The following is a 27,253-nucleotide window of genomic DNA, read 5'->3' as shown; positions in this document are numbered from 1 at the left end:
TTCCTTGCAGATACCCTTTCTAGAGTCTTCTTTTGACAGACTTTCCCTATTCATGCTCCATTTATCGATTACTTTGATTTCTTTGCTTTTCATCACACCTAAGATGCGAAAGGATGTATGTTTTGACCTATAACAAAAATTTACATTCTTTATATTTTTGTTAAACTTGAAAAGTTAAATTTATATAATCCTGAAATTTTAATTCTGGGGTAAAGGTTAAAAATTATCAAGGTTAGATTGAGCCAACCTCAAAAATTAAAGATCAAGAAGTTTTATTTTTTCAAAGATATCCTTCTTGAAGCTTTCTTTTAACAGATTTTTTTTCTTAGATTTTCTCACACCTAAGAAACAAGATAGACGGGTATCCCGTTATTGTCGAAACGATTTTCCAAACCTTGATTCTGGGGTAAGGGGTAAGAATTATCGTGGTTCGAGTGAGTCAAGCCAAGTACATTTATTTGTTGCATCGTACACCAGTTTTCTTCGGTATCAACGCAGATTGATGGCCCCGTACGTCCGTTCGCTAACAGCTGGCATTCACTGCCAACATCAACTTTCATCCTTTTAACCCAACACCAACCATAACTGATATTTTATAAACAAATTTTTTAATTCTTTGAGAGACTTCCATTGAAAAACATGTAATTTCTAATTTTATCCACCAAACAAATATTTCCTTTAATCTTCGACTTCCATCAGAAGGAATATTCACGTGTTTTATTTTTTTTTTATTAATAGTACTATTTTTCGGATTATCTTCCAAGCCCAGACTCGTGCTCAAAACATTTGTCGTTTCTCGCAGTCGAAAGTACGAGTAACTGTGTAGAAAAACTTAGGATAGTTTCAATTTCATACTGGTTTCTTGGTAGCTCTTTTAATAACACTTTTATCACTTTTCTTCGTCGTCGTTTCGAAGCTATACTTTAGCTTATTACTCTTGTTATTATTTTCATTTATTTTTATTACAATAAACTCCACTAATATACCTTCCACGCGAAATTGCTTTGTATTCCAAAGCAGAGTTATAATTCGTGATTGAAAAAGTTTCCAAGTTGTACGGAACCTGCTTATTTAGTAAATGTTCATTTCGAGCTTTTGTCTTCCTCAGAGTCACTGGGAGCTTTCAAACGATTTTCGGTTGGTTGTGAAGAAGAAAAGCACTAACCATAATTTTTGCAGCATATTTTTCGTCCTCTCGATTAAAATTTTCAAAAAAACCTTGGCTCTCCGCTAGGACCGTTAAACTTTCTCATCTAATTTGTTAAAGTGTGAAAGCACTCGTTGCCAGAATCAAGATTTGCGGTCGCGGTGTTTTCTGCCAACTATTTTATCTGTAAATCAAGTAGCCGTGTGGGCTCTCGCGTTAGTGTGTGTGTGTGTGTTCGTTTTTGAGGGGGACAAACGAGCCGCGAGATTCTTTCGTTCTGGTTGCGCGTCTGTAAAATCGCCAATCCCTGCCAAGAATCACTTATCGCGTTTAGCGGCTCGTGAATCGAGAACGAACGGGCCAGATAAGCTTCGTCTCAACTGGGAAAATGGCGGAGCTCGCTAATTGCCATTGGCGGAGGCTCCGTCGAGTCTGGAATTCTTTACCACTATTCCCACTGGAAAGCTACTTCCGCATAATTTCACTCTTTTCTTCTAAAGCGGTAAATACTTTTACTCTTTCTCGTAACGAAGTCTTTTAATTACTCAGTTCAGACATTTTATTTCCTAATCGATTAACGAATTTATAACTACTGCATTAAAATATTACATGGATCAATGAACCGATTGATTCGAGAGAATATTATTGCAAAAATTCGAATTTAAATATTCAGATGAATATAATTAACAAAAATCAGGTTTATATTTAGTAAATTATTGATCTCATGACTTGATTTCATTGATAAGTGAAGAGGTAAAGCTGTGGCCAGACGTCTTAGAGTTTGTAAGTAGCGTGAGTCTGGAATGGTCAGGCATAGTCAGAGAGAAACAGCAAGTGGTAGAAATTTTTTGTTTTTCAGTGCAGCTGACAATCGTTCTGCCGTTGTCTGACGAGAATCACTTATCGCATTTGCCGACTGGAGAGAATTGTGTGCCACCAAGCGCACAATAATGAACGTGGAAGGCTCTTAGGGGGGCTAAAATCGCGAGGGGAGAACTAATTACTAAAAGTACAGCCTTTCCTGACTGGTCCCGAAGCTAACACTCGAGTACTAAATTGGCTTTCTGGGGATTCCTGATATTTAATGGAAAAATCAGAAACCTCTATCACAGCTAGTAATTACATCTGTTCGTTAATTGCATGTATAGGAAAAACAATAATTTGGCCAGTAGTATGAGTCAATTTGAGAGAAATTCAGCTAGTTAATTATTGTGCCTCGTTTTTTAAATTATGATAGAAATATATATTTGATTTGTGGAGAAATGGAGAGCAAATGCTTGTTGAATAAGAATGAAAGGACCGAGATCGCACGCTAGAGATGAAAAGTGACAGTTATCGAAGTAATGATTCTTGGCGAATGCTGGGAGCCATTCTCTCCATTTGGCCCTGCCATTTTTCTCTCTCGGCCTACCCTCCTACCGACTTGCAGTTGAAGTATAATTTTTTCCTCCCCCCCCCCCCCCTAACGCTCTCACTCTTTAACAAAGCTTTCCTTTCACCGACTCAAGTGGTTCGGTCGTTTTATTGTTTTCAGTGGTTCGTCAAAAGTACGAAGTTCAAGTGAAGGACACGTACGTTTTAGCTGGGAATACCGGAGTCCTCAGGTGCGAAATTCCTGCCTTCGTCAAAGAATATGTTTCTGTTACTTCCTGGGTACAAGACTCCACCTTCAATATCTTTCCCAGACCAGAAAGCAGTAAGTACTCATTTTATGTAACATCCACCAAAGTTTAAAGATTTTGTTTTTTGTGGTTTTGCAATAAAAGTAAATTAACAGAGAATTTATTGTATTGATTAATTCTTGGGAATTTTTATGGTTTGTAATGTTGCTTCGAAATTCAACTTTGATTAGTTAAAATATAAGGTTTAAGAGGGTAGGCTTCGCATACGAAAACAAATGTGGGCGACGTGATATGCTGGTCTGGTCAATATTCGAGTTAATTAAAGTCTGAAGTGTACCTTTATATATACACGGCTTCACAGGCCCTTTTTCATCCTTTCAGCATATAAGCTTTGTATGAATTGTGGAAAATTGTACAAAAAGTTCCCTTTGAGCTTTGATTGACCTTGCGTGCATGTAGATCGCACATATCTTGATTATCTCAAAGTAAAACAAATGTGTATCAACAGAGTGTAAGAACCCTTGAGAAAAGCAATGGGATATCGACGAAGCCGGTAAGATTAGTTGATTGAGAAAATTAATTAAAGTAGATATAATTAGTAAGGCTAATCCATAAGAGTAAAGTGAAATAGATGATATTAGAGAGGAGGGAAGAAAGGTCAAGAGTGATTAGATTAGATTAGTTTGACTCGATCAAACCTGGATTAGATCTCAATTTCGAAACCAAATGATCGTCTGAATCTGCTTTTAGATCTAATGAGATCTTCCCAAATTGACCAAAGATTCGAAAGTATCTAGATTTTCGTAATCCTGAGTCACAAAATTAGGATCTTATCACACTCAATTTTCCAAGACTCTAATCGAATATAATTGATAAGACGTTAAAAATTTTATGAAAAAGTAGAAATATTTCAATTTATATAGTTTTTGTTTTTTAATGAAGGGAAGTTGGAATAATTGAGATTCTCGTTGTGAGAAAAAGAAGGAAGTTTTTGATTTTACGAGCTAATTCATTTTCTGCAAAGTTTTATTGACGTTGGCTGGCAGGGGCTTCGAGTTCAGAGTGAAAACTCGACGTAGCATAGAAAGCTAAACCCGTCTTGAAGATTGTACCAGTCGTTTTGCCAAAGACCGAATGTAACAGGGGATGGAAAGGGTGAAAGGGATGAAAAGTTTTGGAAATTTTGCTGCATGCAGTGGTAATGGGAATATTGTGCCGAGGCAGTGTCGCCTCCCCCAAGTCAGTTTCGTCGAAAACTTCACGCATTCCACGTTGTTCGAGATCCCATTTGCCATTCCCACTTTTCCCCAAAATGTAAACCCGTACACACACCAACTTACTACGTTCCTCCAGCTTTTTCCAAGTTTCATTTTTTCCGGTAAACTTGCGCAGCTCGTACCTTCCTCTGTAAAATTACACTTGAAAATGCACCAAAAGTTCCATATTTCTCTCTTTTCGCGACTAGCTCCAATTTTTCTTTCACCGCTCGTCTCATTTTACCTCCTCCTTGCAAGCATTTCCCATAAATTTTTCATCCCTTACTAATCTCTACTAGCTTTTATTTAATATTATTTTTTCCATTTATACAGATTCAATTTTATATTTTATACCACGTACTTATTCAGGTTCAATCCTATCAAAAGTTTTCTGCACTATTGTGTTTTTTAACCTACAATAATTTCTATTTATGGTTATAGTTTTTTGAATTGGTATCAACCTTTTTTTTAACTTTACTTATTCATGCACGTAGCAAGAAGTTTAGGATCGGTAGACAAAGTTTTCTCCATCGAAATTATGCCGAAGCTACAAGCTTCTCGCGTTCAGCTGATCTGCACGCATCTGAAACTTTCCGAGCGATTCGTTTCCCATTTGCCCTCCCTTTGCTACCCCCCTTTCTACCCTACCTCAGTCCCTTCGCAATGTTTGCAAGTCTGCACTTTTTCAATTGCGAGATTGAATTGCACCTGAAGTCATCCGATTTAACTAAGCTAAGAGCCACCCCTCCCCCCTTCATATCCATCCATTACTCTGTGTAACATTGTTATATTATGTAAAGTCACTCTTTTATTAAAAATAACATAAAACAAGCAAAATAGTTAAATCAGTGTCTGGCATTATATTAAGTTTACAAGTGAGTTTATTACAGAATACATAAAAAGCGAAAAAAGAGCATTACAACAAACAAATTAATCTATATACATAAATAATTCCGAGCAAAATCTTTTTCCTCCTATAAAAAGAATGTCTTTCTTAATCCAATTAAAAATGGCGAGTCTTCTCGTGCCCAACAATACTACTGAAGAATGTTTATCGTCAAACAGAGCGGAAGATTCGTCGAATTGGAAAATCGGGAAATGTCAAATATTTTTATCCCTCGATGAACAAAGTTTGATTATTTTGGCGTGGAATTAGTTTCGAACTGGAACGAACCAGAGAGGTTGAAGGTGAAACACACATATAACAATCACATCTAAGACTGGTCTATATACAAAGAAGAGCTGTAAATATTTTCAAAGTAGAAAGCTGATTGGTTTATAAAGTTTAAAGAAACATTGATATTATTCAAACGTGTGGCAACTTTTTCAAAACTTAATCGTGTCAATGCTTGGAGGAAACTTTGATAGTATTGATATCGATATACACAGCTGTTGTACATTATAATGTGTAAATTTCAGAGGTGCAGCTGAAATTGCTACATGGATAATATAGTCTATGAAAATATGGTGTTGCAAATTAGGCAAAGAACCAGGGAAACAGGTTGTTTCAGGATGATTTTGGTAGCTTATAGTGGAAATATATGTACATATAGGTATACGTAGTTTGGTCTAGACAAGGGGTGAACAGTTCGGATGAATTTCCATTGTGATCGAAAGCCCGGAAGTTATATAGTTCAGCTCTCCCTCTCCTACCCCTTACCCCCTCTTTCTGTTCTTGTGCAGCAGGTGCTTTGGCTTCTCAGTAACTTACTCAAAGCATTTTTACTCTTATTGAGACTCGGTCAAACAAATCGATTAATTAGTCTCGGAAGCCAGGTCAAAATAGTTTTAGCGAAACGAATCGATCAATCCAAACTAAAAGCTGGATGAAATTAGTTCATTGATTAATTGGAACAGTTTGGGTGCGACTCCAATTTATGATTATCGTTGTACCATTTCGTGAATCCACTTGAATTTTCCAACAGATGATACGATTGAAAACGAAAGATAATTTCTAGGAAGTTTCTGGTGGAAATAATCGAATGCAGTTTTAGCAAACTTTTCGAGCTTTTTGCCAACTGTAAAGAAACAGAAATACACGAACATTGATAGATTCTGGAATTAAGTAAAACTCCCTGAGATTAATTTCTACTTAGTTCCTTATAATCGTATTCCACAGCAACTACGCGCAATTTAATAAAACGAGGCAGTACACAGTTCTAACAGGTAAAGAATTGCGGAGTGCTGAGAGGAGTAGAAGGTGAGTCACTCGATCAAAGCGAGCTAATTCCCGGTTAACTTCTAGCGGCCCGCTTGGCGCAGATTATGAAAGTTACTTCCGGTTATCAGCTTTGGCAGCTGCCATTGGACTCGAGATGCACATTCCTATCCTCCACCTTCCTTCCTGTTTTCGAGAACGATTTAACTTCTCGAGCGCACAAGCAATTCTTAAGTCCCTCCACTGAATGACACAAAGCAGGTCTCAAATTAAATTGGATTAAACGATTTTGTTAACTTATCAGATTAATCATAACTCTTGCCAATGCTAGAATCACTCGATTGATACTGAAAATATTTTAAATTCAGATTTGGTTACTGTAATAATATTTGTCATTATTTCAGACAGCTTGAAATATATTTCCTTGAATTCTGCAACATCGTTTGCTTACATAACTACGTTATTTTTCTTTTTTACGTCAGACGATAAATCTTTGACAGGAGACTCATTTCAAGAACTTCTCTTGATCGAGATTACAACAATGATTGAATGAAATATGTGGGGAAAGACATTGCGAAGTTAGAGAAACTATGCTGTATATATAGTATACTGGATGCGCTTAAGGTGGCCCAGAACACCTTAAAACTTTCCAAGTGTCAAACTCGGATTTGCACACCCATTCCTACGTAAACTTCTCATCGAAACTTTCTGTCCATATTCCTCTCAATTTCAAGATACATTGTTTACCTTGCGTCGAATCTAACTCAATATTTAAGCCTGTCCATCATGAAAATTGGCAAAGCTGGTACAGGGATATCGCTAGAGGGTGAAATAGAAAAATTTCGATACGTATAAAGGAACGAGTGCTTTTTGTTATGTAAAAACTTTCTCGCACAGACGCTAATTTATCCATCCAACGAGAAAGGAGCACGGAGAGGAGGAGGGAACTATAAAAATTGGTCGGCTAAATTGTTGCATAATAAAGTATCCGTTTCGAGGCTGGAGATGAAAAACCGAAGAGGGAACAAGAGGAAAAAGTGGTGAGAGCGGTTATTGAATAAACGGGCGACGAACTTTGTAATTAATCCGAGATTAAAAAGGGGAGTGAAAATTGGAAAAAGCTCGGGGGAGAGATGCGCTTGGTTACGTCTAAGACTTTGCAAGAGTGTCAAAGTGGGATTTGCGCTTCGATATCGGAGGCCTAACTTCCGGCTAGACAAACCGAAAGTTCTAGGAGATGGCTAGGGGGTGAGAAAACAGCTTGGGGCTGTTATCGCTACCGCGTATAGCTATCCTGCAAAGCTTAGCAAACCTTACTTGTCACTGAGCCGTTTTCTTTCAAGCTTACAGTGAGATTTGTACAAACTACTTTTTTTTTAAGACAAGTTTCAGGCAAGATCTTATGAATCTCAAATAATAGCTATGGAGAATCAAGAGCCCACGAATTTCCATGATTTTTACCCAAGTACCATTGTTTACTAATAATAATCTATTAATTTAAGAGTTTTTAACACATTTATAATCCTACTACCTTCTCCCTGTCACAAGTAGGCAAAACAACTATTTATTTATTACACATAATATTATATGTACTACCAGCAACATAAATCCCAAGTTTTTAATGCTTGAAAAGAGAGTGATTTAATGAGAGTAGCATCGATTGTGAGAAGATATAGGCAGACAGGTACGCGAGCTCGAACAGGATTAGGATGATTTATTATTGGGAATTCTCAGGGGGTGTCGATACCAAGGAAGGATGAACGAACTTTCCTTAAAACTAGAGAATCTGAGGCTGGGAGCACGACACTCCGGAGAGCAGCTACTCCAGCTTGAAATAAATCGAGCTTGAAACATATTTCTATAATGGCCAGCGTATACATAAATCATCTGATGCTGTATTCTCGTGTTCGCATCTCCCATCGGGATAGAAATTTTCAACGTTACGCCTCGCTGTGTCTGATTAATGAAAAATCTATTTCCATATTAATCATATCTGTAATAAGCTCGTCTATGATCCAAATTTAGTCTTTTATTCATCTTAATATGTCGATAGCAATTATTCGTATGCAGATTTAAAAGCTTAACGTCAAATAATGGTGTCCACAATAATCAACGATTTTTTAAATAGTCGATTTTGTTTCGTCTATATGCTATGCTCCAATAACCCAATCTACTCGTTAATGTCAGCCTTAAATGGATAAATGTGATCTAACCTTATGGACAGAAATTTTTACGTGCAGTAATTTCTCATTTTTACTAGTGAATTTAATGAGAATTTATAAGGGCGAAATAATACAAAACCCTATTAAGCAATATTCTCTCGCGCTACATATTTCGCCTGGCAGCTCCCCTTTGAGTTTCAAATCGAACGCAATTCAATGTATATATTTATCGAACTTCTGGCCCCACGCAAATGCGGACAAAATTACTAGCGAAATTACTCTTTGTTCCACGGTTAGGCGCGCACGAGCGAAATGCGTAACGTAAAACGCATTTATCGGGCGAAAAAATACAATACCGCACATATATATATATAGTATGCATAGATACAAAAACAGACGTGAAGCATCGTTCGTCAGTCTTTTTTCCTCATCGAAAAAACGAAACACCGTATTGTTAGCTGGTTCACCAAAGTTTCAATTCGTTTGCTGCCATTTTTTGTTAATACTCGATCAAATGCAATCAATAAATAACTAAAACTAATAGTTAAACTTGAAATAGTAGACAATAAAATTTAGTTTCGATTACCGACCGAGCAATCAAAGCATCGTTTCAATGAAAAACTTTACTTTTAGTAAGTCCGAGTTTGCAGTAGAAGGATTAATCAGTACTCGTGGAAATCTTGGCGAACTTTTCGAAAAGTGATTTGGTACATTGAAGAATAAACAAAAGCTAAGAGAGATCAATGATGGAGGAGTTCCATTGCGAATTACCGATCGAGCAGTTTCGAAATCGCCTTAATGGAGGTGCTTTAATTAGAATTTTGAAAAATTGGGAGAAAAAATAAACAGTTATGTTTCCAGTTACATAGAAATTCTATGGGTAGGTTCGACGACTTCCTTTGGCCAGCATTTTGACGCGATCCTTTTCGCGTAACATAGCCATTCACGTATATTATTTCAGCGAGATGGGTAAAAATGTATGTACGTTGGTTAAATCCGGCAGCATCAGCCAAATAGATGCGTCTTTCATTATTTGCATCCACGATCCATTCACACCTCTCTCCTCTACTCGCTTTTTTACACCCGTCGACATGTTTTGTTCGCCCCTTCCACCCCCTCCCCAGTCAGCTTCAGGCTGCGGTCCATTACACTTATTAGCGCGAGCCGTCAGTCAAGCATGAATGTCGGATAAAACAAAGTTTTCACCCAGTGAGAAGGATCTTTGCCCTATCCAGGCCTTCCTGTTTTCGCATTTTTAAGTCCAACGCCAAAAGAATTGTGCCGTTTGCAATCCCTAACTTGAATATTAATAAAGCTGACGACGATGAGAGGAAAGCTCATTAGCGCCAGACTTTTATTTTCCTTTTTACGCCAAAAATTAAATAGGTCAATCATAACGCTCCTCGCTAACGAGTTGTTTAAAATTACCGTAATTAACGAAAAATTGATCATTATTAATATTAATATTTGATCGTAATGTTTTGTCTGTTTATTTTATGGGAATAATAATAATATATAGCACGAATGAAATTAAACATTAATCTACTTGATATTAGTTAGGGATAGTGATTTCGCGATAATGCAAGTAGTACGAGTCAATCGCTGCTCTGACATAAGAAAGAAATTTTTGTATTTAATTGAAAATCGGTGTATCTGGGCTATTATTAGGTAGCAATTTCAACGATGATCGATATCGATGGGGAAATTGGAAGTTTCGAGGGGCTTTGCTCTCGAATGGGCATTTCAGTGCAATATCGGTGGTAACGGAGGCATGTGGCACATCAGCCTTAAGGTAACCAGACTTAGGTGCATACTCACTCGCAGCACAGTCGACTGCATCTCACTGGGATGGAATTCCGCGCGATTTCCCTTGGAATAAAGTGCACAGGGAAATTCCCTGTCAAAATATTGACGCCGTATGCAGTTGTATCGTGCGAATACGCTCATTAGTCGCTACAATTCTGTTGATTCGTAGCTCCTATATGTACACATATATATATATACACTGTATTTATTATATACTTTATACATGTAACACGTGCTAGCTTCAAAGCCATTTCCACCGTAAAACGCGTATTTAAATTACGCTTTCCCATTTACATTAAATATTCCACGCATTACGATGATTTCTCCAACAGAATTATTAAATTACACTGCACGCCTGCTTTCAAAATACGCTTTGACGGCAGACTTTGAAGCATATTTCACAGATCTTGAAGCAAAAATGCCTATCTAATGTTAAGGCTATTCTACGTAATAACAAAGCATCAATCCACGACTCCATTCATACAGATGAACTTTGAAAAAAAATGAATTCATTTTCTTTGGAAAATTTTGCTCTCACGTTGATATATATGTATACCGCCAAAATTTGTATACTTTTTAAAGTTCGATCAATAGTTGAATACGTCTGGGTAATCTTGTTCGTGAAAATGAAATGAATATTTCAATTCTAATCGCTGATATCTCATTATTTATTATAGTTTAGGTGAAAACTTTGCTAGACTGAAATTGCCATGCGAAAATGGTACAATGCGTTTAACTGATTGCGATCCAAATATTTCAACGATATTTGGTTAAATTTATTAGATATTTATCTAATATTGCATTATACTCCAAAATCTGTGCTGTATTATTAGATTAATTATTTATAATCATGTGATAAACTATTTTATTCGTTTCTTATTTAAGAAAATCGACAAAAAAACTTGTTACATGTACTTATTTAAGTTTTTATCGATCGAAAGTTGGATTTTTCGAAGGCAAACCAAGCTCTTGCTTCTATAGTTGACACGGTTTGCTAATGGTTAGTCAGTATGGCGACTTTATTACGGTGAGAATTTTATTTTCAACGTCGATTTATACCTCGTCGGGTGAGGACAACAGGGAGAATTTTCCATTAAAAAAATTTGCATATTGATAGAAAGCGAGGTGGCCAGTGCCACCGGCAGGAGCGACTGCTAAAAATCCTCCTGAGTCACCAGTCGTGTGAAGATTTGCCCTTTTTGTTTTCCATTCTAATTAAAATTAGCTTGTTAATTGCGAGATAAAATTGTTCTAAAAATATTTTACGTTTAGTATTAAAAGGAGAATGAGCTGCATTATAATTGCGAAATTATTATAAATCGATTATGCATATATACAATATATAGATCACCTATCATACTGAATGCACTAATTACAGTCTTTCTAAAGGGAACGATACATTGTAATTTATTGATACGAAAATGGAATATGTATAATTAATGAACGCATCAATATAGATAAATTATTGTCTTAAATTGAAAATGTTTCAGATTTTTGAAATATAATGAAAGATAAGGAACAAAAATATTACAACCAATTTTAATATATTCAACTACAGTGTACAGTAAATGAAAGAGAAACGGAGAGAGATTTCTTTTTTCAAGAAAATTGGAAAGAAGAATGGAGCTTTTGTCGGGTTTATTGAAGGATTGTAACAGTTTGGTGAATTTTTGCAGGTGGGAAATACCATATGCTGCCAACTGGGGAACTTCTCATCTTCTCGGTGACTTCAACGGATGCGCATTCGACCTATCGCTGTCGTACAGTACATCACGTGACTGGCGACAACGTCGAAAGTTCCTCGTACGCCAGGCTGATGGTCACCGGTAAGTTTTCAGAATGGATGGCAACCCGTCCGTTATTCCGTCTGCCGCGTCCCACTTAACTGAATATTTAATACTTGCGAATGTCGATGAAACGTGACAGCATCGGAATAACACTGAAATATCGACCAGTAAGATTCTGAAAATTGACAGTAGTATTTGACTTTCACTTGAAATCGATTCCATTACTCTTATCGAGTCAAGAAGCCTTCTTCCAATTTCATAACATTTTAATAAGATACGGGACTCTGCAAGATGACAGTTGTCTAGGAGAACCATTATTAAATTAGACAGCCTCGATGTAATATAGCTTTGACAAAACGAATATATCGTGTAATTAATTTACATAAATATCATGCAAAAGCTATTTCCATTGATCTGGAAAACTGGCCTGATCGAAGCTTGCTTGCATCGCGTCGCGAGAAAACTTTTGTATTTTATTTTCATTAACTTCGCGAGTAGTGAAGGTAAGCCGTTAATCAGACATGTGCCGAAAATTCTTGCGTAATTGACGTTACAAGATTGTTGCCCATAAATTAAACTCGTGAGGTGGAGCAGTAATTAATGGAGAAGTGGCTTATCAGAGCAAGGGTATTAAGTGGTATGAGAAGAGAAGATGTTTGGAGGGTGGAACGAGCTTACGGGACTTTTGCTCTGACCGGAAGTAGCGAGTTTCTCACGCGTTGACCAACAAAGCCGGCGCACATTTTGTTTAGTAACGGGGTAAGAGCGTATTCCATGGCGCAACTCTCCCGGACGTTTGGCCATTAGCATTTCGGACACTCATGATTTATTCATGAAGAAGAACGACGTAGCACGAGGTGGCTACGCAACAATGCATTATGATTTACTATGCAAAAGGTATGCGCGAGATCGTTATATAAACGCGCCCGTTTAAGTAGATGTGCCTCCTGCAAGCAAAATGAACGCTACTCCGTACCCTGGCCCAGCCCACCAACTTTAATCACTATTACGCCGACGGATCCCTCCAACTTCCGCTGAATATTCGATCTTGAGATAATCTTCTAAAACTGCGAATTTTGTAGTACAAAAATAAACCATATATACATATAGCTGGACATTTTTAAATGACTCGATTCTTTATTTTCTAAACTGGATAAGTCTTTGGATATTTTAAATATTTTTTATTAGTGGGAAGATGTTGAATCAAGCGTTAAAATAGCTTACTTCCGGTCTGTTGCTACAAATTGAGTTTCTTTTTTGTGTCTGAAAAGCTTAAGAACAGCTTGAGAAAATAATTTTTTTTATCCATAGCAAAAACTCTTGTATTTTAGCCGACTCACTCTGACTGGCTAAGATTTCGTTGATAAGGCATGGAACTGCCCGATCTTGGATAAGCGCTTAAGGCACAATGGACCTAATGACGCGAGTGCTCCTTGAGATATTTTCAAGTATGAGCCCAATACTGAAATGAACATATTGTTCATCCATCATCATTAAAGCTTTGTAAGATATGTAGGTTCTCTTGCGGAGTTTATGATTTCAGCATTCACGTCTACTGATTGAAGTTGCATGTCCAGAAAATATAAATAAAAAATTCGTTAAAATCTTCCAGTATCTTTATTCGTCAAATTAATGATTAAAACTTAACAATTTTAGCTGCAGTGAACGGAAAAATTCACATGAAAAACAAAATTTTAAACGGGGCAGTGGTTTTCAATAGTTTGATATACATATATATACATGCATATTATTAGATTATTGTAGAGAACGATATTATAAGTTTTTTAATCGTCAGAAAGGGCCTGGTTCATTTATACTACTTAATTAGACCGGCTGCAAAGGAGTGGAGTTTTGCTGATGCGAACAGTATTTTTAGAAAAAGTTTCGGTTTTCAAGTGGGGCAAAATTCTGTGGGTAAAAGGTTCCTGGAGCGAACGATAATTCTATTTAACGTACAGCAATTAACTGGCACAATGTGGCAGTACAGGACTTTGTCGAAATTACAGAGTTCTCGACGTTTTTAAACGTTTGCCAGTGGTAGTGGCAAGCGATAAATCAGACTGTGGAATTTTCTCACATCGCGTTATACATTGCTGCGTGTTACATGGCTGAAATCCTTCTAATACATGTAATAATATACTCAAATAAAATAAGTTTTATAATTTGCAGGACATTTTTAAAAAATTTATATCTTTATGACAGAAAAGTTAAACTGTAAAAATTTCATATTACGTCCCAATATGTCGCTTCGTATTTCGCTTAGTACGATAAGAAGATTGCACGCTGTGTCATCATTTCCTCCTCTAAAAGAAAAATCTTTCAGCGCCATCGCCAATCTGTTTCAGCAATAAATTTGCCTCTGCAAAATATTGTTGATTTTACCTGACGATGCAAATTAAAAAAAAAGACAAGGTGCTTGTCATTTTCAACGAGGGAGATTATTCTCTTAAAATTTTTAAAGAGACTCTAAGAAAAATATTTTTTAATTATTTCTCATAGTCGTATAATGGCTTATACCTCTTATAAGCTTTGATGATACAAATTTCCTCGTTTATTTCACTTGCCAATAATTATTACAGAAAAAATAAAAGTTTCCTTATACGGGTAATGCAACTCCTTTTTTCGATCTATAAATCAATTAGAATGAAATCTATCTTAATAAAAATAATTATTGAACTCTCACACACAATTGTCAGTTTACCATGAAATTAGTAAAAGTATAAATTTTAAATTATTCACAAGTCACAGTACAAATATGTTAAAAATAGTAATAGTACCTACGCATTAATTTTCTTTGTCAACTAATATTATTTGGTCGAATTAAAAACGCTTTAAAGTTAATCGGGTAGGAGAAAGCTTAACGCTCTCGAGAAATTTGTCTATGGAGAATGATTCGGAGATAGCAGCTTGTCCGTTAAACGGAGCGTTAAATTAGTTTGAGGTCGAATAAGGCGGTTCCCAATAGTTTCTGTGGGAGTTTAGCATCTTTGGCCACCGGAAATCGATGGTTTCAATATAGGAATCAGCTTGCAGTTTGCAGTTTCCAGTTTGCGAACAAATTAAAAATTTTCACTTTTTAAAGCTTGTTTCCTGCAAGCTATAACCATGCACATACGAGAAAAGGGTATTATATAATTTTGTCATCTAAAAATTTACCATAATCGCGTAACCTTTATCTTAAATTAAAAACAATGATACTTAATCTGAAATAAACTAATTAATAATTCCCCTGCAATTCTCTTTAAAACATTTTCAAAGTCTGATTTATCTTTTACCCTAACCACTTTTCAATACTAACCTGAAAATCTATTCGGTCAACCGTTGCTTTTGTACACACTATTTAGTTAGCTAAATCATATTTTCCAATCAATAATAAAAGAAACCTTTTAAAATGCTTCACAAAGCCGTAAAAAAAAGCAATTCTTTTATTTCATCAGTGAAAATAGAAACTTCCATCGTATAAGAATCGTTAAAATAATTTTAACGATTGAAACTAATAGCGGAGTTTAGCAGAGTTCCAAGCTAGGTACGAATGATCGATTCCTTTTAGCAAACAGTTAAGAGCTGCTACATCGAAAGTTCGTTATGCAAAATTCAATGGGAGGAAGTAAGGAAGAGAAATTCCGGAGCGGATTATAGAGTTGGTTTGGCAAATAATTCCGGTCGTTTAAGCTTCCAGGCAACCGGTCCCGACACGAATTATGAATGATCGTGGGACGTGTATCTGTGTATGTAAATATAGCACCATTAATTGCGCGTTATTATCGATAGAATAGCTCGCCGTAACGTCATTTGGAAGTTCCGAAACCGATGGGGCGAATATGTAATTTAATGCTAGACCAGCTCTGATTGCCTGAGAATTCAGGTCACATCGTATTACGACCTGCTTCTCTCTGTTGCTATTTGTGTGTGCAAGCTAACACAAATTGCATACATTTGCATTATTCTCATAGACGATACCCTTTCTCCAATCATCCCCTCATCCCCCTTCTCTCATCTTTCTATCCAATTGTAATCCCAAATTTCGCATTTAAGCCAATAGTTACATTATTCTCGTATACTGCGCCTCCGCGCGTAAATTTATATCACTGACCTGTCGGTCTTCGTAAAAAAAAAGATAATCGAATACGGGTTTAAATAATATACGTTTCTTTCGAGCGTTTAATCAAAATAATCTTCGCATTTTACTTTTGTCCCGAGATTGCATAATAAATTGAATTTGCGAGCGTGATTTTTATAATATAATTTCATTGCGGTGTCTCTGCGATATTTTAGAATAGAATTTATGTAGAAATCAACGTGGGTAGGTAAAAGATTTCATTTGAAATTCTCTTTCCGAGTTCGGTCCTGTCACAACCATTATGGCCACCCTTATTTGGCGAGAGAGAGATTCTGGCTATGAGCTACAACACTTTGCAGCAGCATTTTCCAGAGAGAGAGAGAGAGAGAGAGAGAGAGAGATTACACCTTTTAGGCTTGCTCTGACCTATCCATTAGAGTGAGGCCAGCAGCACAAAGTACAAATCCGGTTAAGCCTCGAATTCCTTAAGCCGTATGCACACGTTAGACACCCCAGTACGTGACGAATGTTAATCATCCTCGACCAAGAATCTTCACCCTAAAGATATATTAATCTCCACTTGAAATAATATTTAGTTACACTTCATCTATTCCTCGATCAGACTCTCCGCATCATTTCAGTATCGTGTGCAAAAACCTGGAGTTTATATTTTCAGAGTAAATAAAAAGAAATTGCTTTTAATCTGAAGAATACATTATGTCCATTGTACCGATTTGAAATAATAGAGGAATTAATTAATCAGTCGCTTCAGCGAAGAAAATCTTAATAAAGTGGCGAGCTTGTTGCAAAAACTTTCTTGCTTCAAGATTTTCAGCAGTGTCTAGCAAAGCTTCTTGGTGAATGAAGCAAGAAGTAGATTGTCTTCGAGTCGTTTAAGTCGATGCTTTTTCGCTGGCGCTACTGCAATTCTGCATAGATCTTTTTGCAACTTTTTTAACGAGTCATCTTGTTTACCAACAGAGCACTCACGGACTCTCTTAGGATTACTTCCCCCTCATAATCCAAAATCTCAAAAATCTTTTTTTATACTCCACCTTGAAATTATTTCTGAGAAAAAAATTGTAAATCGAAATTTTAATTAGTGAAATTAGAGAGTCTGATTCGTTATGGGAGAAATGTTAATATTGAACATTGAAAATAAGGTCAAAGTGAGCTTGTTTAATGAATGGGAATTTGCGAGAGAGGGCTTTTGGGAGTGGGGTAATTAACGTGGGATGGGCGTATGAAGTCAGCTGGAAAAGGCAGCTTGGACAAGATTTGGGGGGGGGGGGGGTTGATTCGGAGGGAAATATTGTATGGCTAATTAGCGGCGACTTCATTAAGATAAAGTTGCTCGTTCTGGGAAAATTGGAAAGGGTGGGGGATTTCAGGGCTATACTGGTTGAAATCCGCTTTGATGAAGAGAATACGAACGGTGGGTGTATATTTAATAGAGTCTTAATTGGACTAGCCAACTCGAAAGGTTTAATTGGACATTGCTGTGTCTCTAATCCATATTATTCCACCCCCAGCACGCACATTCGCACACTCGGTGGATCAAAGTTGCCTTTTTCCACAAAGCTCCGCGTCTTTAAATATTAGTCCCGGATAAAAACTCTCTCGTCATAGCTAATTTAACTCTTTATTTCCCCTCATCACGAATCGTCATTTCTTTTTAACCACTTATTTCAAACTTTCATCTCACTGTTCAGACCCCGATAGCAGCTCTCGCAACATTGCACTTAAATTAATACTCGTTAAGCTTACGAACGTATGAAAATTATATTCTCATATCAATACCCGTCACTTTCAATTCAACTGAAACTCTTAAATTATTACAAGCTCCGAGCACTCGCGTTTTTTTACGAGTTATCATTCGGCAATAAAAATTTTGACTCGAATCAAGTGAAAGGAGAGGGAAAGCAAGAAATAAATTGGAAGTTCGAGGAGGGGGGAAATCATGAAAAAGCAGAGATTTCAAAGCTCACAAATTTATCGATAAACATTGGCAAGACAAATCCTATTTACAAAGGAGGGAAAGAAATGTGAGGTGTCGTGTACGTGTATTAAGGGATGAGGAAGGGGGGACGTGGGAGCATGGAGAATGCAGGTCTGGTAATGGGACGTTGGAAGGAAATCCAGAGCGAAAAAGTGAGAAATAGAAACAAAGGAAGGAGAGAAAAGAGAGAAAGGGGAATACAGCCTGCAGAGTAGAGGGAAAGTTGTTGATGCTGGGTTGTAGCAAGGGAAAGAGAGTGATATAAAGGAAAGAAGAAAGATTGGGGTAAGGGGATGAGGAGGGAAGGGAGGGAAGGGAGGGGAGGCTCGATAAGATTGCGGGGTACCGAGCGAAGGGATTGGAGCCGTGATGGCTGCATTGTTTCTTGCCGACGTTGCTCCGCAGACTGGCTCGCCGGATTACACTTTGCGTTTTCCACCAATCCCCTCCCCATCATCCCCCCCCCCCTACCACCCTTCTGCAAACCCTCGCGGCTCATTGACCGGCTAAAAACCGCGGTCTTCTCGTAAAACCTTGCTGGCTTCCCAAGCCACGGTTTTCTACCCTGTTGAAGAACTTTTGGCACCCTCCTTTGACCTTTTTAACCCGAAATAACCAACTCGTAATCCGAAATGACGAAAGATACTTTCAAATCGCACATATCCAACGAATCTTTATACTTTATAACTTAAAAATATCCCACGTCTACACGACCCTTTTAAGTTGAGATTTTTTTGTACATTTCTCTCGAGCTTTTGTTATTTTCGAGCAATGAGAAAAATGACCCTGAAACTCTATGCTTGAAATAAGATGCTTGAATCCTCTTGAAGGATGGTTGCTAGAAAGTTGATATTATTACGGTTTAAGGTTACTGTAATGTAAATGAATGAATTACATTTATTTCTTCTTTCTTGAAAAAAGATTATTTTCTTTCTGTTTTTATCTCAACTATAAGCCCCATCTGAATTACGTTGTTAATTGGGTCACAGTTACCTGGTTGAAGGAAACATCGTATCGTCGGGGAGACAGATAAAACTTTAGTAATACTTATTTTCTGCATAGTGACCAAACGTACGATAAAGATTAATCCAATTTCTTGTATTATTTGCTTAATAATACATTTTTAACGTGTAAAAAGTTTCATACCGTATTCCATTTATTATCCCACCACAAAGTTTTTTAAATTCTTCCACTTTTGTTGAGATATTTAAAAACCTTTCCTGGCTGAAACTTTTTCCCTCTTAGAAATAACGGGAATAAATTTCCCGAGATAGCTGATACAAATATTTATATTACCGGCTAATTACAAGCGAAAATTTTTAAAATATCATCCACTAAAAGTTTAATCAGAAAACTGTACGATTTCCTTGACAAAAGAAGTTGTTTAAATATTTAAAAACCAGAAATGTCTGCTTCTAACAAATATTAGCTTTTTTCTGTAATGTTACTAATTGTATTATCTATACAAAAATTTTGTTATTATTTAAAGCATCCTTAAAACAATTATTAATTAGAGTTGAAGGATAACAAAAACATTGAAATGACGATTGATTGGGGGATACAAAAAAAAAGTGGAAATGAACCGAATGTTCTTTTGAGCAAAGTGTGTCTTCTATCTCCTTCTCTCTGTTTAAATAAATATAACAAGCAACGAGACTCTTCTAGCTCCGCATGCTCGGCAAGACTCTGCGTTAACAGCACACTTGAAAATTCTACATATATAGCTTCACCATTAATTAAACTTCCCTTGCTTGCTTAACATTTTGCAGTTGACACTTATCCAATTGCTCTATTTCCCAGAGAGAGAGAGAGAGAGAAAATATAATCTCGCAATTTTTATTCGGACTTCTCACAAAGGAAACCCTTTAATCTTTTAATAGAGTTAATTCAGCTTCTCTGTAAATATGATAATAACGTACGGCATTATAATTCTTTGAATTTTTTTCCAACCTTATTTTGGCTGAGTTTTTCACGTAAGAGCTTTTTAGCGTCTCTCTGTGAAAATTTATTGTGATTATTCGTTATTTATGGCCAATTTATTTTGTCAGGAGAATGAAAGTGATGGATTTCATAAGGGAAAGAAGAAGGAATGGTCAGACGAACGTAAAATTCTGATAGGAAAAAGATCGATGTAGCGTCGGGTTAAATTGCAATAATAAAGTAAAGTGGGAGCGTGGATATAAAATAACGAAACGCTAAAAAGCATTGGCGTCGTGCTGTCCGGCCAAACACGGCTGGAAGACAAATAAAATTGCCATTTCTTCGACGGACGCCGCTCAAGAAACGCACACGACTCTTGCAAACCTCGGCAAATCTCATTTTTATTGCTCTCGACCCCCTCCCCCACCCTCCCCTTTTCTCCTCTCTCTCTCTCTCTCTCTCTCATTCACTGTTTCTTTATCAAAGTGTTAGAAGTCTGCTCGCATCTGCCTATCAAGTATGCACAATTTTATCAGTCACAAATCTTGTCGCATGCTTTAACAAATTTTCATGAAAAAATTGAACAATCTCCTCTGAGTCGTAAATGCTAGCTATCAAATATATAAAATATTATTCTTTATAATTACTACTTTTCAGAAATTCTGACACTTTAATCCCAATTAAACACACACTTTAGTCCCTCGTTGGAGTTAATTCCTTTTCTTTTACAAATTTAAAATAAATAAATATAACAACGAGAAATGAAAAAAAGAAATTAAATGGAGTATCGAACGAGTAGTTTACACAATGGTACAGTTTACAATATACGATATAAAAGCAATCAGGTTTATCAACAGAGCATATTATTTATAAAAAAAATAAACTCAAACTGTAAATATCAATATAGATATATATATTGAACCGATGAACGCTTTAGAATTCTGAAGAAAGCAGTCGTTGATTTTGCTTGCGTTAATCACTGTCACGCTGTCGTATCGTAAATTATGCAACGTATCTTTGTCCGACCACCAACAAAAGGTTAAATAGAGTATAAAGCCCAAGGATTTTCATGGATTTGTTGTTGCCAACGAAATACCGTCCTCTCGTTTCAACAATAAGAAATTTTCAGTCTCAAACTCTCTATTTTCTTCCCTTGTATTGATGATACTAAACAATTTAACCACGAAGGACCACGATCAAATTTTATCAAGAAACCCCAATCTAGGCTGAATATATCGATTAACACAATTACCGATCCTTATTTTGAGCCAAGGAATATTTTCTTGTAATTTTTAAATAAAAATGCGAGCGAGTTGTGTGTCAAAGAGAAGATAAATTGAATTAATTATTTTTCAGATCACAGGAATCCAGTGCCCCCTAGGTTTAACGAACGAGTGAGTCCAGCACCGGTTCGCACAGGAGAAACGATCGTATTATCGTGCATCTCTCAGGGTATACCACCGCCGATGTATTTGTGGTTTCGGGAATCGGTGTCGGGTACAGCGATGATCACGAATACGGAGCGCGTGCACGCAAAAGCAGGAGTGCTGATCCTGCAATCCGCTAGAGCCGAGGATGCTGGCCGCTACGTCTGCCACGCGAACAATACAGCCGGCTCGGAGAGGGTGGAGCTCGAAGTCTCCATCATCAGCAGCCTCTCCATCCATCTGGCCCCCCAACAGGTTCGTATTACCGCCGTGCAGCAGCTACCTCCTTTCCTTTAACGCCCCTCTAACTCACCACATTATTATTACCCCTATCCTACAAAATTTCCCATAATTTCACTCATACCTCATTTGCTCCCGTCAATTTTATCCCGAACGACTGATAAGACCGGGAGAATTAATTACAGCTCGATCGATTAGGCCAATCAAGGGTAGTCTAGTGTCAAACTATCTGAAATTTTCACTTTATACCTGATTTAGGCACACTCGTCTAGTAAATTACCCTCTGGGGATTGATATAAGACGTTGAAAATAAATTTCGATCGTTTATAGAGGAGATCCTGCAGGATTACTCGCAGTCGTATTACGCGATTAAGAAAATTGAATGGCGAAAATTTATTCCAGTGTCCAGGACGATTAATCTTCCAATAAGAACGCAAGCAGCAGCCTTGTGGGGAGAGCAAGTTTGCGGGAAAATCCAGTACGATTTCCATAACGTGACCAGAAGGCTTTGCACTTTGCGGTGGCATAAATCCATAATGCAACCCAGCGACGGATTAAGTGGATTTACCAAATGCACTTCTATGGCTTGCCAGACCAGATATTAATTAGAGCAATGCTGTTTTTTTCTCCTTAGCGGATTCCGCTTTATTACTTTCTGCAGCGAAAAAGTGAATTCAACAAATTTTATTATTCGCCATGAAGCTTTTATCTCATTCCTCCCCTGCACTTGATGGAAAAAACAGCTTTTTGACTAACGTCACAATTATACCATCAATTCTTTTTCCTCTCATTGTTTTATCACTCTCCTCGTTACTGGGGTCGATTTATGAAGGTTTGCAATTTTAATGAATATTTCGAAAATTTCCAAGTTTCGAAATTTCTAGAGATGAGTGAATTATGAGGTTCCCCTTCATTATGCCATTTCCCAGGGGCACAAGTCGCCAAGTAGACGTACTCCTTTAGGGATTCCTGGATCGGATTTTGCTCAAGCGTACTGAAACGCGACTGCGGCTCTTTAGTCTCCGCGGATCTTTCGACATCATTATCAGTCTTAAAGCTGTTGAGGTGGTTCCTGGGGATTTTGAGAAATATCCAGGGGTCATATTAAGTCACAGTAGTTAAAAAGTTCAGTATTCAAATTATATTTATTGATTTTATTAAGGACATTAAAAATTAAGACATAATTAAAGGGAGCCTTTAAAAGTTTCGCGACGAAGGTATATATATATATAATAAGAAAAGAATATGCAAAGTAAAAAGAGGATTATAGTAAGATGGTGCAAGGAGGTTGTTTACGTACTGAAAAATGTATAAAGAGATGTAATGGGTCGTAAGGGATTTGGCAATGGTGCAAGGAGTATAAAGTAGTGCGGTTTGTGTACCTATATCGTGTGTGTAAGGGGAAAGGGGTTCTACTAGCAAAGGTGCTAAGGTGCTGAGGTTCTTAGAAGGGTCGGGGTAAAAGTGATGGGGTGAGAGGACGGTTCGTTGGTTCGTGACTTTGTTAAGCCGAGTAGACGTTCCGGAGGCTCCAAAACGAACATGCCAAGGCTGTTGCTGCTGTCTTATAAACTACCAACGAATTCCTGTCGCGTCGAATAATTGTCAACGACGCGAGATAATCGGTCGCTTCCCGAGTAAACACTCTCTGAGAATAATCGCAGCCAGCCGGAAACTCTATTTAGCTAACAGCCGGCTGACTGTGTCCCGAAGTAGTTTCGCAAATTGACGAGAAACTCGCGTGCTGCTCTATTTACATGCCAGCCAGCTTCCATAGTATTTTACCTACTGCAGTCTGCAGATGTTTTCCAGCAAGTTTTCTGTCAGCCCAAAACAAACAGGCTCCTTACGCTCATTACGTTTCTTTTCCCATTTTCTCTCTACTTGTGTACATATAATTATTGATTATTACCACTAGTTAATTTTTCCTTGTTCTTTTGTTTTTTTTAATGTCTTTTTTTTTAAACTAGTTTGTTACCAGAAGAAAGTTTTGTAACCTCAGACGATTTTGTTAGATAGTAGTAGAAAAATTTCGTGCATTTCGTAAAATAATGGACGATACGATTGAAAATATTTTATAACCTCAACAATTTCCTAATAAATTCAACAGGAGTGAAAGTTTGAGAGTTTTTTTCCTCATATAAAAACCTACAAAAAGAAAAGAATGGGTAATGTACCGAGGTGGTCGCATCCATTTCAATTTTACTGGACAGAGTCGTGGCAAAACTTTTACAAAGCAAGATCAATGTTTGATCATAAAATATTATAGAGTATTTAAGTAAATGCAGTATGTTAAATACGATGTATTATGATATTAATATTCCACATGTAGTATATAATTAATAGAAATAAGATTTATTTGTATAGTCAAATTTTAATTCAATTTTCTTGATAGAACGTAACTGATTCGATATGCTCGAATCGAAGAGTCGTAGTTCCCTTGTTCTCGTTAACCTGTTTATGTTGAAATTCTTTAAAGGACAATGGCATTTTAGCTAGACTCGTCTGGTTTTCGTTGAAATGTTGCTTGAAATCCAAAGTTCTCCCTCGTTAAGCATTTGCCGCACGTTTCGTCTATTTGCTCGGGTCGCGCGAAAAAAGTTTGCTCTCCCTTTCAAAGGGGAAAAAATTCCTCTCGCGAATTACGTCAAATGAATAATCTTTCCAAATTCATGGAATGCTTTTAATAATGGAAATCCTTCCTCATAATACTATGTACTGTGAGCATTTTACGAATAGTTTCTGAACAGAGCAATCTTTCATTGGAATTATATTGATAAATTAATCATTTCAAAACCTTGAAAAAAATAAACAACCAACATTGACATGAAGAATAATTAAAAGAACAGAGGAGAAGAGTTTACTGAAAAGGATAAAGACTACAAATTATCAGGGAGGCAGAATATAAGAGTATTTTCAAGAACATTGTAATGATATTGGAAAGAGCAGCAGTTGTGAGAAAAATGAAAGAAGTTGATGAAAGATAGGATGAGTTTAGTGAAAAAGTTTGACGTTTGTCGCGTGACGGTTTTCACAGAATGTTTCCCATTCAATTAACAGGAGTAAGATTGAAAAGGCTGGGAAAGTTGTTTAAGGATCCTGGGGCTGTAAAGAAAAATGCACAATATGGATGCAGAGGGAACAAGTCTCATGTAGCAATAACGGCTTGTGCGTGATATTGTGAACGCACATGCAATTTACTATAATCGTTTTGCTAGGCGATATCATTCACCCCTTAACCGACTATGTATTTATTCTCTCCTCCCCCGTATTTATCCTTTAAAGAGGACGAAAAAATGAAATATTAATTCATACAAATTAAGTGTACACTTTCAAAATACAAAATAAATTGTTTTATTGAATATGCAGGGTATTTCCGGTTCGTTTACTAAAATTCTTTGTTTAATTTTTCGCAACTACGCTAGTTTTACTGACAAACCCAAAGGTTATACCTCTGAGCTTGAATTATGTAGCAGTGAGCAGTCACAGTTGAAAAAATGATGAAGATAAGGTTGACATGTTTTCTTTCGACTCGTAAAGAGTCTGCAGACTGGTCATTTCCGTTTTCCCTTTTTCTACCATTTCCTGACTATCGAAGGAGACCATATCAAAGGATGTTTAAAACTGGCATTGGTTTCGAAGAAAGTTTCGTTTAGAATATCTGAACAAAGCGTGCGGCAACTGTACAATATCCTCTTAACGATATTTAATGGCCGCCTTCGATTTCTCCAACTGTCTAGAGCTAAGGAATATCCCCTCCTCCCATTCTGAGATCCTATTCCTTTTCCTATCTCCCTCGTCTACGTCTCAATCTTCACCCTCAGACCAGACGAGATAATTTCCTATGCAAATTAAACGCTGCGCCCGAAATCTTAATCCTCCCTCGCATCCATCTCATCGATTCGTCATCGATTTAAAGGAGATCAGCAGAGAAGCGATTCTCGTCGAGCTTGAAATTCGTAAAAGCAGATGAGATTCTCCGTGAAACTCTTTGTCGAAGGCTCCTTTCGTTCCCAATAATATCATTATTTCTTCCAGATTTTTAAAATAAATATTCACTCGAATTATTTGTCGTAGGTTACGGTGGATCTGGGAAAGGACGCTGAGTTCCAATGTTCCGTCACTGGACAGCCACTTCCGGTAATTTCCTGGGCGAAAGATGGACTTCCGGTGAGGGAAGGGTCCTCCAGCCGGAGCAAAATTATTGGTATCGGAGGTTCGACCCTACATATATCGTCTATCGTCAGGGATGATAAAGGGATGTATCAGTGCTTCGCCAAGAACGACTACGAAATGGTCCAGGCAACCGCTGAGTTGAGGCTAGGAGGTAAAGATTATCCTATCAAAAATAATAGAGAGAACAAACGTAAAAAATGGTACAATTATTACAAGCTTGGTTTTTGATCAAGATCAAAATGAAGAGCATTGTCGTATTGGAATTTTTTCATCTTTATTTATTTTTTTAAATTATTCTAGTAAAAGTTAGATTTTTACGATAAAATTTAAACTAGTTTAGCATTGAGCTTTAAATAAGGGGGAGAGGGGGTATTTATCGTGCGTGATTATATGATGTAATGATATCGTTGCCAGTGGGCTCCAAGTGGGCGCGTACATGCCCTCCTCTTCTCCCAATGAATCTCTACAGCTGTATATTATTTACAGCTGCGATTCGATGCATCGTGTGCGTTTTACGAGGCAAATAAAATGGAAGTTTGCCAGGATCCAGGATAACCATAGCGAGGATAACATTGATTTATTTACCAAAAATCGCTCGAAGTAGCTATAAGATATAGAAAAATATTGTAGAATTATCGCCCATAGATTTATAAGACCGACATCTTTTGCTATTATACTGAAGAATAGATATAGTGGATTAGATTATTATTTATTACGTTAAGCAATTTATCGCATTTGTTGATTTTTGAAGATTCGATTAAAGATTCGTTATAATTACTGTAACAAAAAAAGTTTCTCGACCTTTGCGCGCAAGTTATATGACCATAACCTCAAATTTCAAAGCTTGCGGATTTCTCTCTCTCTCTCTCTCTCTCTCTCTCTCTAGTTTTTCGACAATAGTTTTTTTCTCGAGAATTTTAAGCATCCCCTTGACTGAGACAAATGGGATATATTTATTTCGCAGCGGATCTTTCCTCCCTCCTCCATTATGCAACGTTCTCGTTAAGCATTATTTTATCTGCCGTCAGAGCTTTTTCAACCGCCATTTTCTTCTCGCGCGTCTCCCGACGCAAATAAATAAAACGAGAAAGAGGTAGAGCCATAATGAAAGAATTCGGCTGCAGCCGACGTTCTGGTCGACCTTCCGGAAGCGAACTAAGAATGGTAGAATGGTTGGAAAGGACTGAAATAAGGAGCTAAGAATTCCAAGGGCGCCGCTTCATAATAGCGTCTGTTGACCCCCCAGCACTTATTAGATTCCATTAATTAATTTCATATACTAATACTCTTACACTCATTTCTTATTATTCCTATGAAAACGGTTCGCAATTGTCAGAGAAATTATCTGTTTATCACGAAATCTTATTTATTTTGTTAATTTATGTTTGCATTTAAATTGAAAAAATTAATATTAAAATAACTTGTAAAATTTATTACTCGAATCTTCAATTTACATTTATTATTCGTCGTTTGATGTATTAAATAAAATTGCT

At 37.0% G+C, this 27,253-nt stretch overlaps 1 protein-coding gene across 6 annotated transcripts in view; it reads left to right on the top strand.

Annotated features, from left to right (window-relative positions):
* Positions 1-27,253, top strand: part of LOC136782500 (cell adhesion molecule Dscam2-like) — a 116,491-nt gene that overhangs the window by 58,168 nt on the left and 31,070 nt on the right. For all 6 annotated transcript variants that reach the window (XM_066741961.1, XM_066741958.1, XM_066741960.1 and 3 more), the window contains exons 4-7: positions 2,682-2,843; positions 11,828-11,977; positions 21,274-21,599; positions 25,662-25,911. In XM_066741961.1, the coding sequence (XP_066598058.1) occupies positions 2,682-2,843; positions 11,828-11,977; positions 21,274-21,599; positions 25,662-25,911 (888 nt within the window). The remainder of the gene's footprint in view (positions 1-2,681; positions 2,844-11,827; positions 11,978-21,273; positions 21,600-25,661; positions 25,912-27,253) is intronic.

Source organism: Prorops nasuta, unplaced genomic scaffold (assembly GCF_024137725.1).
Source record: "Prorops nasuta isolate Cenicafe-Biocafe unplaced genomic scaffold, Cenicafe_Pnas_1.2 PNAS00027, whole genome shotgun sequence".
NCBI lineage: Eukaryota > Metazoa > Arthropoda > Insecta > Hymenoptera > Bethylidae > Prorops > Prorops nasuta.
This window is presented reverse-complemented; position numbering and strand designations above follow the sequence as displayed.